Below are 15492 nucleotides of genomic sequence, written 5' to 3'. Positions count from 1 at the left end.
TGCGTGTGTGTATGAGAGAGAGAGAGTGAGAGAGAGAGAGAGGGAGAGAGAGGGAGAGAGAGGGAGAAAAATGAGAAGGTTCGGTTGATAAAAGAAGGTGTAAGGTAGAAGAGTACTCTGTATGACGATTTGCAGATCGTGGATGGAAACACAAAGACGGAAGTGAGCAATCGAAAGGATCCGGGAGTTTATTGCGGCGAATCGGAGCAACAGCAAATGTTCATCTCCGAAACAAGTTTTGTACGGGTGATATTCCACGCGGATAACTTTACCGATCAGACGTATTTCAGCTTCGACTCTCGAGCAGAACCACAGTTCGAAGAGTATCTGAGATACGGCCAACATCCGGAGCTTTACCCGAACCGCAGGGGCGAGATCGTGCCCGGAAGTTATTGCGAGAGAGTATTCAAGGATTGCAGGTTGCAAACGTGTTACGTGCAAAGCCCGGCCTACCCGGGTATATATCCGCGCGCTTTACACTGCAAGTACCGGCTGAACACGCGGCTACCGTTCATAAAGTTGTACATCGAGAACGAAGAGTTTAACATCGACGGGCAGAGATGCGAGAACATCATGACCTGTCCGATGAGACCGATCAGTTCCGGCTCGGAGCATTGCCCGTACGACTATATACGCGTGTACGACGGCAAAGACGAGAATAGCACGGCGATCGGCACGTTTTGTGGTATGGGCAAGTTCCCGTACAGCATCATCGGTACCAGCGAGGATCTTTACGTGGAGTTTGTCTCGTCACCGGCGGGCCCCCTCTTGAACACCGGCTTCCACTTCAACGTCGGCAACTGGCCAGGCCACGTGGAAACGGCCGGGGTGCGAAACGGCAGCTGCGATTGGCTATTGAACAGCGAGTCTCTGCACACCGGTAACGAAGGCATATTCCTTTCGGTAGCACACTGGTATCCACCGCATACCAGTTGTACCTATCTGTTGAAAGGGCGGCCCGGGGAAATCGCCAGGCTTTATTTTCCCAGCTTTCGAGTGAATCGCATCGAGTCGCCGATACAACCGTACGACGGCGATTGCGGCGAGAGCCTGACCCTGTACGACGCCGAATGGCCAGATGACGCGAAGATCATTAAAACTTTCTGCGACACGTTCAGCAAACCGATGGAGAAGCACGATTTCGTCTCGAGTTCGAACGCTCTGTTTGTCAAGTTTGAGAGCAAAACGGGCAGCTATTCCGGCAGCTCGTTGTACTATTGGGCGCACTACGATTTCTTCAACGCGACCAGAATCGGCGTGCCCGTTCCTGGAACAGAGTGCGATGAAACATTCGCCTCGTGGAAAGAACGCTCCGGCCGACTTCGGTCACCGCTCAACACTCTCGTTTATAAACGGCCCGGTGATCCACCGTCTGACCTGTCTTGCACCTACACCTTCGTCACAGACAAGCGATTGTACGCGAGAGTGATACTCACGATGGAGTCGGTCTCTTTCAAAGAGCATCCGTACGCACAGTGTGGTCATTGTTGGGATAGTCGAGTGGATCGGTTGATCATCCGAGAACCGGCCGTTGCGGACGCCACGGCCACCGATCATCAGCAGTACTCGCAACAACATCAACGTCAGCATCAGCAGCATCAGCATCAAGGGAACAGTAGCAGCAGCAGCAGCAGCAGCAGTAGTAGTAGTAGTAGTAGTATCGTTGGCGGCAGAGGACATTGCATTTGTCGATCGAGGATAAACGGCGGTGAAGGAGGAGAACCGGTGGTTCGCGTGATCTCGCGCGGGGAGAAGCTCGAGTTGAAGCTACTGGTGGATGGTGCGCATGCCGCGGTAAGCTATTTCAAACAGTCTGCGCCGTTGTTCGAGGCGCGGTACGAGTTCGTTCACAGCCCGTTGTGCGGACCGGCGGTTCTCCCAGCCACCACCGACGGCGAAATCGAATTTCCGCACTACGAAGCGCTCGGATACGTTACTCCGCCACGGTCGATCAAGTGCATATGGGAGTTGCGCGTGAACCGAGAGAGGGACGTTTGGTTGCATTTCGACAAGATCAAGTTCGCCTCGAGGTCCTGCGAGGATGGGAAACTGGAGATCTTCTTGCCTGGAAGCACAGAACCGTTTCTCGGTATATGCGGCGAGAACGTGAGCTACGTTCGAGAAATGCCGATTATATCAGCTGCACAGATCGCACCAGTCTGCACGCATACCTTTGGTGGGGAGGACCATCACGACACCGGCAGCAGCCCGTTGGATCCCGTTCAAACTCAAACGCACTTACAGCCGAGCGATCAACAGCCAGAGGAGTGGGAATGGCCGACCGTGATCGTTCAGTTCACCGGGTCGATGGCTCCGGCGAGAGCGGCGTTTAAAATCGCTTGGACGGAATTGTATCATCTACCGCGTGACTCGTCGGGTGGGCTGAATACGCAGAAGCTCGAGGAATTTTGCGGATTCCAATGTCCGGGCGACGCCGGTTGCATTCCCGCCAGGCTCGTGTGCAACGGTGTGGTGAACTGTCCGGTGCCGGAGCATCATCGATCGGTCGTTAAGAACACGGCGCACAACGGTAGCTTGGGTATCCCGGACGACTTGGGTTTGAACGACGAATCGATTGAAACATGTGGCACCGACGTACTCGGAAAACGCGCCGGAGGCGGTGGCGGTGGCGGTGGTAACATTGCCGGAATCGGCGGCGGTGGCATCGGAGGATTAGCCAGTGTTGTGGGCTCTGCTGGATGGGCGGGTGCCGGTCTAGGCGCTGCCCTCGCCATTCTCCTTGGCCTTATCTGCTTGATCACAGTTTGTAAAATTTGCAGACGGCGTGCGGCCTCCAGGGATATTCACGTACCTTATTGAACTCAGAAAGATTCACACAACCTACCCTCTGCGTCACTAGTCCCATTACCAATGTCCAATGCTGTCGACTGATCTCAACCTTGCGGTTTGCTTCACGGTTAAGACGTTTCTTCCTTCTCCTCGCAGGCGACGGAGGCGCGGACATGGAGCGACTAAAGGAGGGATGGGGCAAAACGAAAGCACGGCGATCACATCGTAGACGCTCAATTGCAAACACGTTGAATTCGATTGCTCCGTTCGTTTTACTCGTGACAGTGAAAAGAGTGTAGAGGAAAGGGGAAACAATGGTAAATTAGACGAATGACTGATCTAATAGGTAGATAAGATAGTTAAGTGTATTGTTTTAGGTGTACATTAACATTAACACATACGTACATATGCATATACATGTGTATAGAGAAGCGAAGGAATTTGAGGGAGGAAGGAGGAAAAGGGAATAGAAAATATGCAAATAACACCCACAATATCCTTTCTTTGCACTTTGTTATATCGTCGAGTAAGAAAGTAAGAGAAACGGAAGTATTGGGCTTTCTACGGTCACGCGCGAACGTTATATCGCGCGTACACGGGCTTAGGTTCGCGAAGATGACGCGATCATTTTCAGGAATGTTTCACTCGTATGGTTCAGTTGACAAAACAATTGTATTCGCGCGTTACATGTAATACACGTTATAAAGAGTGCCTGCGAATGTTTGGTGGATATGCCGAACACATTTGTACATACATACTTCGATATTAAAGGATAGGAAGTGTTTATTATTTTAGGGAGTAAGCGCACCAAGAGCGAATAAACTTGAAATCAAACATCGATGAAATTGTTATCGAATTCGATTCGACGAACAGTCGTGTTCTTTTGTATACATACATACACACGTACGTACGTAGTTGGCGTTCTCTGATTAGATTAAACGATAATAACGTAGAATATTATGACGGAAGATTGTTAACGAATCTTCAGGATGCTGTGCGCTGACGCACAGACGACAGACGACAGACGACAGACGAACGATGTGATTTCATTTACCGAACGATCCAAATCACCCCGCCTCTCTGCCCGCGGTTCGGAAACACCGAAATTCGCCGCTCTCTTTCTCTCCCTCCCCCGACTCTATCGAACGAATCTTTATGCCACTTTTACCTTTCCTCTAACGTTCCTCACCATTATTATACGTTTACCAGCACTTTTTACACTGGATTACGCGTTTACGTGAAACGTTATTGTTATTGTTATATACTACCGTTTCTCGTCGTTGTCACCTTCACTAGCGTCGTCGTTGCAAACATTATCGCTACTGCCAGCAGCGTCATCCTTGTATTATTATATTTTTTACAAATAAAGAATATCATCAGTGATGAGATTGAAAGAGGGAAGCGAGGTGCGCGCGTGTGAGAGAGAGAGAGAGAGAGAGGAGAGAAAAAGAAACCGTTTTGATGTATGATAGTTACACGATTTTTCAATTGACTATTCGCCACGATTGGATCGCCCTCTGGAATAATATCGTCGAGATTTGATCGTTTCTCTTTTTTTCTTCTTTCTTCCTTTCTTCCTTTCTTTTCTTTCGCAGAATCGAGTGATTCTTGTTAGGCAAGAAGAAGAACATTTTTAACCTTCGTTTCGAGTCAGTCGAAAATTGGCAAGTAGACGTAATTTAGTACGGTGACAAACTTACCCTTTCAATTAGGAGACACGATGAAGTGCAAAAGTATCGCGAAAGCGAATCGTGTACGGAGGAGTAGCTTAAAATCGAAAACGCCTACTCTTGTGCCGAAAGTCGAATTAATCACGGAGAATGTTTTCGTACCTATAGCAAGGACAGTTTTCACAAGGGAACGCGCTCCTGTACATGCCCGAGCGAATATTAATTCAAGTGGACGCAACAACAGCAGCGGTATCAGGATGTCATTGTTGAAAAAACCATCTTGTCTTCCAGTGGAAAGTTACACAAACGGGGTATTCTCCTATCCTGAATCATCGCTGCTTATATATATTTACATACATATTATATGTATCTAAATATCTAAATTCCTTTTCTTTCGTTTCCCCCCTTCTCCCCTCTTCCTACGACATATGTACATACGCATGTACTTACTTACCATACATAAGTAGATCCTTCCGAAGGATAAATGGAGGAGGGAAGGAAGGAGGGAAGACGATTAACGAGCAACGTTTTCAGAGGAAAGAATTAGGGAAGGATGGCAAAGGAGAAACGTTGGATGAAAGTTCCACCACTCTTCTGGACAATCAATCGGAAAATTATTCCGAACGGTCGGAGAATAGAAAAAAGCAACTGTTGCCATTTCCCTCGTCGATGTCTGATCTGCCTTTTACTTGGCTCGCGAAACGTAAAACTGTTCCAATGAAACCGATGAATAAATGGAAGAAAAGCGGCAAAATGGATGGGAGGACGGTGAGAAACGACATTGGATGCATTTTATCGAATCTTTCAAAGACGAACGGTAACAGCTGTGAAAAATTCAAGTTGAAAAAGGTAAAGAGCGGTGTGTCAGGATCGCGGTATGTTTCCGAGGAAATTGGCCGTTCATCGGCGATGAATAGAGACGAAGGGGAAAAGATGGAAAATGAGATTTCGCGCGAGCCGGTTCTATTGAACAAAGTCGCTTCAATTAGAGCAACGGCAAAGAAACGTAATGTTGGAAGGGAATCTTCTTTTCATCCGTATTGCTATACCTCCGATGCCGAAGCTATTATCAACGATACCGAACAGATAAATATTCCAGTTAAGCGTATCGAATCGAAGGTAGCTGGCCGACTTGTTGGACGTTGTACCGCCACGTTCGATAGTTTTCTGGATTCGAACGGGAAAGAAAAAATGGAGCATTACCATCCGTGTAGGATGAAGTATTCGTGGCAGGTGGTTGGTACAAGTTCGCAAACGTCGCAAACACTTTTGGAGAATTTAGCGAAGGAGAAGGAGGGCGTTGTCGAGGATGACGAGACAATGTGTAACTGTACCGTGAAATACTCGTGGCAAATCATAGGGATTACCACGCAAACTTGTGCAAAGGATTTTACCGTTAAGGAATGTCGCTCGGCCGTTTCATTTTTATCCGCGAGAATAGAGGATAGAGGAGGAGATGGTCGGAATAACAATGCAAAAGTAAGAACGAGTGGTGTGTCGTCGTCGTCGTCGTCGTCGTCGTCGTCAGCAGCAGCAGCGGCACGTACCGGTACAGTTTGGCGGAACGGTAAAAGATTCATCGTATTGAATAATCAGTGTAGCCAAACGTTTGCCCACAAGGAGAACCAAACAGTTTTCACGGAGCTTTACGAGCTGCAAAATACCGCAATTGGTAAAATAAAAAAAGTAAGTATGGACAATAGCTAGAGAGTTGATATATTGTACATGTATAGTAGTTGAAATAAGCGTGTAAGCAGCAATAACGGAAAAGCAATTTTCATTGCGGCTGAGCTAGTTTTCTCACGACATATATTCATGTCCGTCGTTATCACCCTTGGGATCATTTTGATGCGTAGAGAACAATGTACCAGGTTGCTGCGTCGATTAAAGAAACGAATTACAGTTTTGTCACGGATGTGAAGAATTGATTATTTATCCGTACGGTTAAATGGTATACGGTGGAATGGAAAGGGGGGGAATCATACTCGTTTGTCGACTATCATTAACGCGACAGAGGCTTTAATAATAGGCGATAAGCATTAGCAAAGAAAGAGAGAAAATATAATTACACGACTGTTATCTTAAGTGCTAAACGTTATCCGGAACATCCTCTGCAACCGCAATGAATACACTCCACTATTCTTCCTTCTTCCAGTTTGCCTTTGGGTACTCGACAAATACAATTTGTACCAAAATTAGTGTCTCTGGTTTGTATACAACGTAAACAGCACAAATTTTCATAGCCCACTTTTTTCCACTTGGCTATCAAGTTCTTATCGGCGATATTCTCGTTGAGGCAATAGTCGTACAATTCTGTGGACAGAAAGAAGAAGGAAAAGGAGAAGGAGAAGAGAAAGTAGTATTAGAGAGATTACGTGGATTAAGTGGAGGAAAGAGAATGGTGTAGAAATTGGTGGATGGTTTAGTTACCGCGACTTATAGCTTTCCGCCTATAATACAAATCGTATATGTATCGTGATTTTTGGTGATGAATTTTAAATATCGGCCATAAAGATTCCTGTTTTCGTTTGCCTTCGTGTGGTTCCGTTTCAGCTGAAAAATACGCATACGATTATTCACAACGAGCGAATATGAAAGATGAAAGATTTTCTTTTCATGGTCAACTAAAAACTTGCAACCATAACCTAAATTTGTCGTTTCCGTCACGCATTACCTTCTCGCATTTTCTGTTCCAATTCTTCTAACGTTGGCTCGATCAGCTCCCAACCATCCGGTGGTGGTTTTTTACTTCTACGCACCTTTGGCATTGTTCATTCACATAGGAGCAATTTTCAAAGCAACACAACAAGTACCGAAAGAGCGGAAAGACGCGTGAATGCAGCTGCGTAACAGGGTGCGCCAGAGGAACCGATATATGAACGTAATCGCGCATACTTCAACTGCTTGCTCCAAATGGTTGAGGAGATTAGCGTTTAGCGACGACAGGTAATATTACCGATAGGAATGTGGTAGGTAAGTGTGCGGCGCGGTGCGTCGGTTGGGAAGGTAGAAAAATGAAAGTAATAAAGGAAGAAAAAGTATGTAATTTATTATAGCGTAGAAAAAAGATAGACGCTCGATCGACGACGAATCAATCTTCCGATAGCCATATATCTGATGAACAATCGCCGCCTGGGTAACTGAAAAGAGAGGTGAACGATGATTTTGCTAGTACATACATACATGGTAATTAAAGGAGGGATAATAACGAGTTGCGTACCGCATTTCGTGGGCGAGTAGTACGTCGTTTCTGTCCCCGCCAAAGTCTATCAAAAATTCATCGTCGAGCTTTAAACCACCGTTTCGAACATCGACGTCTATCTTGAGCATCGTCGAGCCGCTTCTAGAATCATCGAAACACGTGCAAGTAGTATATTTATATGTTATGTATTGTTATCTGGATGAAATTGAAATTATACTTGAAGTGATCGGGGTAAAATTGTCGATCCCACGGTTTGAAGATGGAAGTGGTGACGTATAGGCGCGTTCCATCCAGGCTCAATTGAAGCATCTGCGCAGATCCATCAAGTCGACGACCTTTCACGTAAACTGGACTTGGCTGGCTAGTCAGTTCCTCGTCTCGAATCACGCGGACCTTCGAGTCGCTTAGAATCGAGCCACCCAGAAAAATTTGCCCGGTTAATTTTGGATTATCCGTGTCGGAAATGTCGTATTGTCTAACGTCTCCGTGAAGCCAGTTGGACAGATAAAGGTACTTGTCATCCAGACTGATCAAAATATCTGTAATCATTCCTGTGTGTATCAAATAGATAAATTATTTACATACAATAGTACAGTATTGGACGCGTAGCTAGGATATGGATACATAGTCACCTGACATTTGCGGTGCGATCCAACCTTCGACTTGTTTGGGGGGGATTTGAACGACTTTTCTCGCAGCCCATTCGCCGTTCGGTGTTTTGTAAAACTTGTACACGTTGGAAGAAACCGCACAACCAACGAAACCCACGCTAGCTTTCGGATCGTGGAGAAATCGTACTTCGAGCGGCGCAATTCCGTCGTTGCCCAAATTCACAACTTGCTTCAACTTTCTTTCGGTCCACGAGTAGAAATTCAAGCTCCTGCCGTATATCGCTGTGGGACAGGGAGAAAGAGAAGAGGTGAACACGCGCGACACAGAAAGAGAGAGAGAGACGAGACGAACCAGGATCAGTGACGTCGACGCTTTTGAAGCCCCTTTTGAAGACTCTCGGTGTAGCCCATTCGGTCGCGATGAGTACATCGTGATACGGTTGATACCAGAAATCGTAACCGAAAGCGGCTCTTTTCTCTCCCGTGGTCCACGTGCCTTTCACCTCGAGCGTTTCGGCATCGACGCGAAGGAAATCACCAACCGCGTCGTCGTTCGGTTTGCCCATCACAGAGATCAAAATTTCGCCGTTGGGCGCACAGTGACTGGTGTGCAAAGTCGATACCCCGTGTCGATTCACCTCCGCTGGGGTCAATATCTACAGATTAAGAGAAATCAAAGGTTACGAAGATTAGCCGCGCGATACGGCTAGTAAGTTGCATCGACTCTCTGGAACCTTTTTGATGGACGGTGTCCGTTGCTCGCTTGTGTCCACGAAATAAACACGATCGGATACTAAACAGGGAAGCACCAAAGTATCTCGTTTTCGTTGTTTACCGTGGCAACTGCTGCAAATGTTCCAGCCGGAGTGATGCAGTTCGTCACCGACGTGCGGCATCCGCAATTTATGAACAATCTAGAAGAAAGAAGTACTTACATACATAAATATGTACCTAAATACGTATGTATTCCAGCGCGTTTCACCATTCAGCCGTGCGTGTGGTTGGCTACACCTACCTTGCAGTAATCGACGCTTGAGGGGTCCACGTTAACGGTGCACAGCACGTCGGACTTATCTGGATCCGTGTGAATGCAGGTTACGTACATGAGTTTCTCGCGAGGACCCTCGTGCATCGCTACTTTTGGCGATCTATAACCAGGGCCGGTGCAACCTGCAAAATACCGTTGAACGAAACAACGTTGTTGTTGTTGTTGTTGTTGTATGTAAAATCGTACCTTTGCTCTTGGACATTGTGCTCTTGGGGCTAGGGTAACGTAACGGCGGTCGTAGTCAGTCCCGTAGGCATGCGCACTGAAGCAAACAAGCTATATGCATATGTAGACCACCGTGGTAGTACATACCACGTCGTTGGAACGCTTGAGAATACCGTCCGTTTGGTTGTGTGCAAGATACAGTTGGTAAAAATTGCTCGAAGAGGAAAGGGAGATTCCACACGTATCTAATATCTCTTTGAAGCGTTGCAAAAATAGCCACCTCTATTCCACACCGATAAGTAAGCATACATATGTTGTATTAGTTAGCGATATTTAATCATACCTACTTATTATACATACATTCTCTCCGCTTTCCACTCTTTCGCTGCTTCTCTCTTCGTTTCGTTCTGTCGTATACTTCTCTCCTATCTTTCATTAGTTTTTAGTCATCCTGCCTCCTTTCCTTAACTGTAAACAAATCCGCATCATCCTAACGTTAGTCACCCCGAAACCTAGACCTCCACATCATCCTTTACTTTTACTCATCTCTGAACCTAGACCTCACCGCCTCTCCCTACATTCACCTCTGAGACCAACCCCTACTCTCGTACTTACCGAACCTATATCTAGAAACCTTTTCCGACGAAACAGCAGATTTTTGTCTAGTGGTCTTCACGCACCGAACGTCACCGAACTGTCTAATAAAGTCGAATAGTACTACGCGCAGAATAGCTCCCTTATTTCGCCCCAGTTTCCGTCAGGCTCTCCTACCGCGTACCTATTGAATATAATAAACCAACGCAAGGAATCGCGAGCCGCGGAATACAACAGTTTTCGGTTCTTGGTTAGAAGGAGAGGGAATGTTGTATGTGTGTATGCATCGCACAATTGATTCGTACTCGAGGAGAATCACTGTTCCATGGATGCTCCATGAGCTAGTGTTCTCAACTCCTCCTACTCTTTTTCCACACTCTTCTCGCGTGCACTTCCCTTTCAAACGACTTTATCGTGCATGATTGGTGATTATTCGTGGCAATCATGCTTTATCAAGATCCAGCACGTCACTAGGGCCCCGTACCCCTTGTTCAGTTTATCTAATTCGTCGTTTATCATCTCGAGGAAAAGTTTATTTGTTGAGTGCGGTTCAAGGTTCGATGTTTTCGGGGCTAGCGACAAAATCGTTAAACCGGCCACGATAACGAGTTACGCGAGTGCTGCCGTCATGTTGTGAAAACTGATCCCACTTCCCAGTGGGACTTTCCTTTTTCGACTTTGCACTTATGTAAATAATTTTCGAGATGCGTGGATGGGAACTCCAGCGCCACCTTTTCTTTAACTGTGTTTCAGGAGGAGTAGCGGTTGAGGGTCAGTTAGTCAAAGTCAGTCAAGAGCAGTCAAGCGGAAGCGGTCAAAGGGTGAAGAATAAATTGTAAAGCAAGCGTCAGGAAATAGAAGATTTATACAGTTATACAGTTATTTATACAGCTTCCAAGAGGTTTTGTTAAAATATATTTTATTTATTATACATTACTCCTGTGGTAAAATAGACACACCTAAAGAGTACCTCCTGCTTCTACTTCCTGCGTGGGTGGATAAAGAAGAACGCATCTTGCAGCAATCTGTGATATAAAAAGGAAAGGGAGCGCCATCTCGTGTTTGGCTCCGCGAACTAACGGCAGTTACGGTTATCAAACTAATTGAACAATATGTATAAAGAAAAGTCCATTCTACATTCACATGCTTGAAGGTTAACCATTGATCATGAAATAGCGACTGAAAATTTCCATTGAAATAGCGAAAATGTGTTACGCTTGAATGTGACGCCTGTAATACTCACCCAAAGAATATATTAAATAACTATCAAACCACAAAGGATATGTTAATAAAACTTAGACAAGAATGTAACTAAAGGTGTTTCCTTTCAGATTCAATATAGTTATTTGCACAAGAATTTAGTAGAAAGCTATGAAAGGTATTATACCCGTTTACACCTGTCGCATTCAAGGGTAACACATTTTCGTTATTTCGATAGAAATGCGTGATAAATTATGCAATTTTAAGCATGTAGAATGTATAATGGACTTTTTCCTATATTCTACAATTAGTTTGGTAGCTGTAAGACGTGTGCTTTATAAGATATTAGCAATTGTTTATAACAGTTGACACTACTCAGATGCGATGTACAGGGAACACTCTCGTATAATGTTTAATAACTCCTAAACTAAATGGACTATGTTAATAAAAATTATATGAGAATGTAGTCAAAAGAGTTACCTTTCAGACGCGTATAGTTAGTTGCATGAGAATTTAGTAAAAAGGTATGAAATTATTGAAAAACCGTAGAGGTACTTGACGGTATGCGGTATCGTTCCCGATATCACGTAACAAAATTCTTAATAACTAATTATCGAAAGGGTTCAGCGCACTAAAAACTATATGTGAAAGTTGCTGAAGGTTCACGCTATATTCTTCAATTCTAAAAGTTCACAAAATCGTGGTAATTATCGAGTTATTAATGTTTTCTCACCGACCGACTTGGTTTAGACCGTGATTGGTGAAGCTTGGCTGCCCGACAGCCAATAGAAAACGTTTTCTCTCTGTCCTTGTCACTCACTAGTGCGTTCCTTGTCTAATACCTTTGTTTACATTCAGTGTTCCTATTATAAAATCGTAGTTCGAGTTACCAGACGCGAGATGACGCTAGTCTCGCTTTTGAAAATTTTCTGCATTGTGTGTCCCTATTGCTTTCGTGTACATATAACGTACTGTACCATTGCTATCCTTGCCTATCCCTATACCTTTCCTTGCTTATTCATTACTTACATTAACTTTGGCGGAAAATAACCATTGATTGCACTGTTTTTCTGTTTCTCATAAATGTAAGTATGTATTCTATGATATATAATAGGCAACAAGTGTTGTTAATTATTAGTATATATTATGCCAGTTTTTACAAATATATTCGAGAGATTATTTCTACTCATGAAAGTAAGTAAATAAGTACTTAAGTACTCACGTGGATGCTTAATATATGTATAAAAATACACAATATAGAGAAATACAGTAAATATATGTGTATAAACATACAAATATATAAATATGTAGTAGGATAAAGTCTGGGGATTAAATAATTCTCTGTTCTTGTTAACCGAAGGGCACAAGTAAGTATGCACTTACTCATCATTATCATATCATTTCTGCGAAAGATAATTTTTCGTACAATTGTTAAAAGAGATCGGCTGTGGTGTTGTATTGTTAATGTGTCACGTTACAAATGCATCAATTAATGATATAGAATTGGTAAGGTTAGTAATAGAGATAAATATAACGGGCAAGGAAAAGAATAAGCAGCAGACGCAGGGATAGCATTAGACAGACGAGTTACACAAGGAAAGGAATGAAAAAATAGATAAGGACAAGAAAGTTGCGATCCAGGCGAATACCGTAGGCAAACATTATAGGTTAACCATATGTTTGTAAAATGTTTACAGTGTGGTACTTTTTACACCTCCTGTTTTATTGTGTCGATAAAGATAAAACAGCCTGTGTGTCGTCGCGGTAAACCTATAGAGAAAAGTTTACCGAAATATAACGAGGGTGCCTCCCTCATACGTCCGTCATGTGATACGGTAAGAAATAAGAGCTAGCAATTATCTACTTCAAACCACCTCCTCTTCCTCGTATCGTGACACATTCATTTAAATACATAAATAAGTAGTTAGGTGTCGTACACGTGTCATACGTTTTTATTCTCTCGTCTCTTGTTATTTCAGGGTAGACGGCAAAGGGCAGAGGAGGGGGAGGAATCTACATAAGAATTATTTTATATTGTTGTTATCGTTGAGTTACGCGTTAATTCGAGTAGCACTAAAAACCAAGATACATTCAGGATTCTTTGATTTTACAATTTTCCTCGATAGTGCCACTTTGTTCCATTAGATGGCAACACCATTTCCTTCGAGAGAAATTCCATTTCTTTTCTTTCTCGTTAACCAGACGAATGCGGCGCAGAAGAAACACAGTTGATTACAGAATTTTATCTTTGACCATTGGAAAGATGATTTTCTTCAGAGGGAAATTCAAAGGGAACAATGGAACGTTGGTTTTAATTTCTATCCCTTTCGTATTTTCTGTTACACGTTTTAATCACGAATCTGACAAGAGAGGTTTACTTATTCCATCATAACCCTTCGACAACGAATGTTCCATTGTACAAACGTGTTTGTTGTACCAAACAAGTGTATATACACGTAACGCATGTATGTAGATTGTTATAAAAAATACACGTATTTTGTATACTTTCGTGTCCATGATTTCGCGACAATCAAAGTATGTATAGCGATGGGATTATATTATAATAAACTACTATGGGGCAGGTAAATTTGTACGCGTACTTTATGTCATGTGATTCTCGTTAAATTAATTACTACTACGGTATCGTTCATTTTTATTGCATTTGTCTCTTTAATTCTGCTTTTATCCTGTTTCATTGTCAAAGTATTGTCCGGTTCGATTCGAGAATCATAAGCACGCTCGAAATCGATGCGCGGCAAGACTGCGCAGTGGCGTATCGATAACGACGCAATTTCAAACGAAACCAAATTGTTCAATAGGCAAGTAAGAATGTAGAATTTATGGAAAAAATAAGCAAGACTATATAAATGTTTATAGCGTTTGCGTAACAAGTGGTCGTTGATAACTCTCACGATACAGTATTAGATGGTATAATATACATATGTATGGGATGCCTAGGGATGAACGATTAAAAAATTTCAAACAGCGTTATTACGCAGTCATAGTGTGTATTTAAAACGTGAATACATATGTATATGTAAAGAGTAAGTAGATCGAAAAGGAGGAGGAGAAGGAGGAGAAAAAGAAGGAAAGGATAGTGGGGAGAGAGAGCGTGTGTGCAAATAGTGCATATCGGTAGGACGACAGAATAGTTTGGTATCCACGTAGTAAGTAAGTACTTACATATTTATGTACATGTATGTTTAATTGACAGGTAGAAAATATTGAGAAGGTGCGTGCAGTGGAGAATAATTTGGCGTGAGTAGGTTTCGAGAGGAGAACGTGACGCGACGATGCTGCGTGATTCCTATAATTTTCAGAGGGCTTGGCTTTGACAAAATAACAAGTGGGTGGGTGTCGGTTTTCACACCCGTGGCTCGGCGGGGCCTCTTCGGGGAATGTAAAAAAGGGCAGAACACGAAACCGGTCCCGATGAATCTTTGTTATACGTGGCTACCCCCGCGTCTCCTTCGTCTCGCTCGCTCACGTCTCTGAATAAGGAGCAAATGTGCCAGGATCGTATTTACCGCATAGTTTACCCTTTTCTCCTAAATGCTGTCCTCCAACGGTAGTAACCTTTTCTTACGAGAAAATCTTATACAACCTATTGAAAAGTGGAATTTACAATTGCTCTGTGATTAAATTAAACGAGGAAGTGGAGAGGGCTCAGGGTGGTCGAGTGGGGTCGGCGGATTCGGTTCGATCGAGCACCACTGGCCCTAATTCACACCTGACTTTTAGCGATAACAGCCGGCTTTAAAGATATCGTTATCTCGAACGGGTGTAGCTGTACGTACGTACACATATGTACACCAATGCATGTGTATTATACCATACATGTAGATAGATACTTATGTAAGTAAATACATACTTATAGGAGTGTGGACAACCGAAGGAAGGAAAATTGTTATCGCGATAGAGGTAGCCCAATCTAGCGCGTTTAATCGAACAAATTCATTTCACTGTCGTACCTTCTTCACGGTACGATTGTTAAATAGTAACCCGAGCAAACTATTTACTCTTATTATTACTTTTCACTGACAAATCAAGTCATCCTTCCATGTAGTACATACATACACCTAAACGTAATATTAAACGGAGTCGTTGTAAAAGAAACATCAGCAGAGCGCGAACAGAAACGAAATATGTACATAAATACCTCTAATCCAAGATGCAATTATACGAATTGATCGATTCAATTTCGTAACAGAG

General features: G+C 43.6%; 3 protein-coding genes across 4 annotated transcripts in view; 1 reads left to right on the top strand and 2 right to left on the bottom strand.

Moving 5' to 3' along the window:
- The window catches only part of LOC108579722, an 11668-nt gene extending 7315 nt beyond the window's left edge, over positions 1 to 4353 (top strand). The window contains exons 7-10 of the mRNA XM_017943330.1: positions 128 to 1562; positions 1647 to 2157; positions 2245 to 2626; positions 2672 to 4353. Of these exons, the coding sequence (XP_017798819.1) occupies positions 128 to 1562; positions 1647 to 2157; positions 2245 to 2626; positions 2672 to 2820 (2477 nt within the window). The 3' untranslated portion in view covers positions 2821 to 4353. The remainder of the gene's footprint in view (positions 1 to 127; positions 1563 to 1646; positions 2158 to 2244; positions 2627 to 2671) is intronic.
- Positions 4354 to 6528: 2175 nt separating this feature from the next.
- LOC108579645 (protein BUD31 homolog) lies at positions 6529 to 7309 on the bottom strand. The gene is made up of 3 exons (XM_017943231.1): positions 7135 to 7309; positions 6891 to 7013; positions 6529 to 6773 (listed from the first exon to the last, which is right to left on the bottom strand). Exons 1-3 carry the CDS (start codon positions 7226 to 7228, stop codon positions 6556 to 6558), a joined length of 435 nt encoding a protein of 144 aa, XP_017798720.1. The 5' UTR covers positions 7229 to 7309; the 3' UTR covers positions 6529 to 6555.
- A 211-nt stretch (positions 7310 to 7520) lies between these two features.
- LOC108579585 (selenium-binding protein 1-A) lies at positions 7521 to 9588 on the bottom strand. 2 transcript variants are annotated; one of them, XM_017943157.1, is made up of 8 exons: positions 9508 to 9588; positions 9289 to 9443; positions 9008 to 9187; positions 8626 to 8929; positions 8295 to 8555; positions 7880 to 8213; positions 7681 to 7803; positions 7521 to 7600 (listed from the first exon to the last, which is right to left on the bottom strand). In XM_017943157.1, the coding sequence occupies exons 1-8, from the start codon at positions 9521 to 9523 to the stop codon at positions 7552 to 7554; spliced, it is 1422 nt and encodes a 473-aa protein (XP_017798646.1). In that variant the 5' UTR covers positions 9524 to 9588; the 3' UTR covers positions 7521 to 7551. The 2 variants fall into 2 exon arrangements, with proteins under 2 accessions (XP_017798646.1, XP_017798648.1); XM_017943159.1 differs by having other exon boundaries at positions 7880 to 8201.
- Positions 9589 to 15492: the final 5904 nt, after the last annotated feature.

This window comes from Habropoda laboriosa, unplaced genomic scaffold (assembly GCF_001263275.1).
Source record: "Habropoda laboriosa isolate 0110345459 unplaced genomic scaffold, ASM126327v1 scaffold33, whole genome shotgun sequence".
Taxonomy (NCBI): Eukaryota; Metazoa; Arthropoda; class Insecta; order Hymenoptera; family Apidae; genus Habropoda; species Habropoda laboriosa.
This window is presented reverse-complemented; position numbering and strand designations above follow the sequence as displayed.

What these genes read in the sequence shown, in the direction of transcription:
- LOC108579645 (XM_017943231.1), bottom strand. Translation starts at nt 7,228, where the DNA reads ATGCCAAAGGTGCGTAGAAGTAAAAAACCACCACCGGATGGTTGGGAG. An exon ending in GGAACAGAAAATGCGAGAAG is followed by an intron (nt 7,014 to 7,134) that starts GTAATGCGTGAC and finishes CGTATTTTTCAG; the next exon opens with CTGAAACGGAACCACACGAA. An exon ending in GCGGAAAGCTATAAGTCGCG is followed by an intron (nt 6,774 to 6,890) that starts GTAACTAAACCA and finishes TTCTGTCCACAG; the next exon opens with AATTGTACGACTATTGCCTC.
- LOC108579585 (XM_017943157.1), bottom strand. An exon ending in GATCGCACCGCAAATGTCAG is followed by an intron (nt 8,214 to 8,294) that starts GTGACTATGTAT and finishes TGATACACACAG; the next exon opens with GAATGATTACAGATATTTTG. An exon ending in CTACTCGCCCACGAAATGCG is followed by an intron (nt 7,601 to 7,680) that starts GTACGCAACTCG and finishes CTCTCTTTTCAG; the next exon opens with TTACCCAGGCGGCGATTGTT.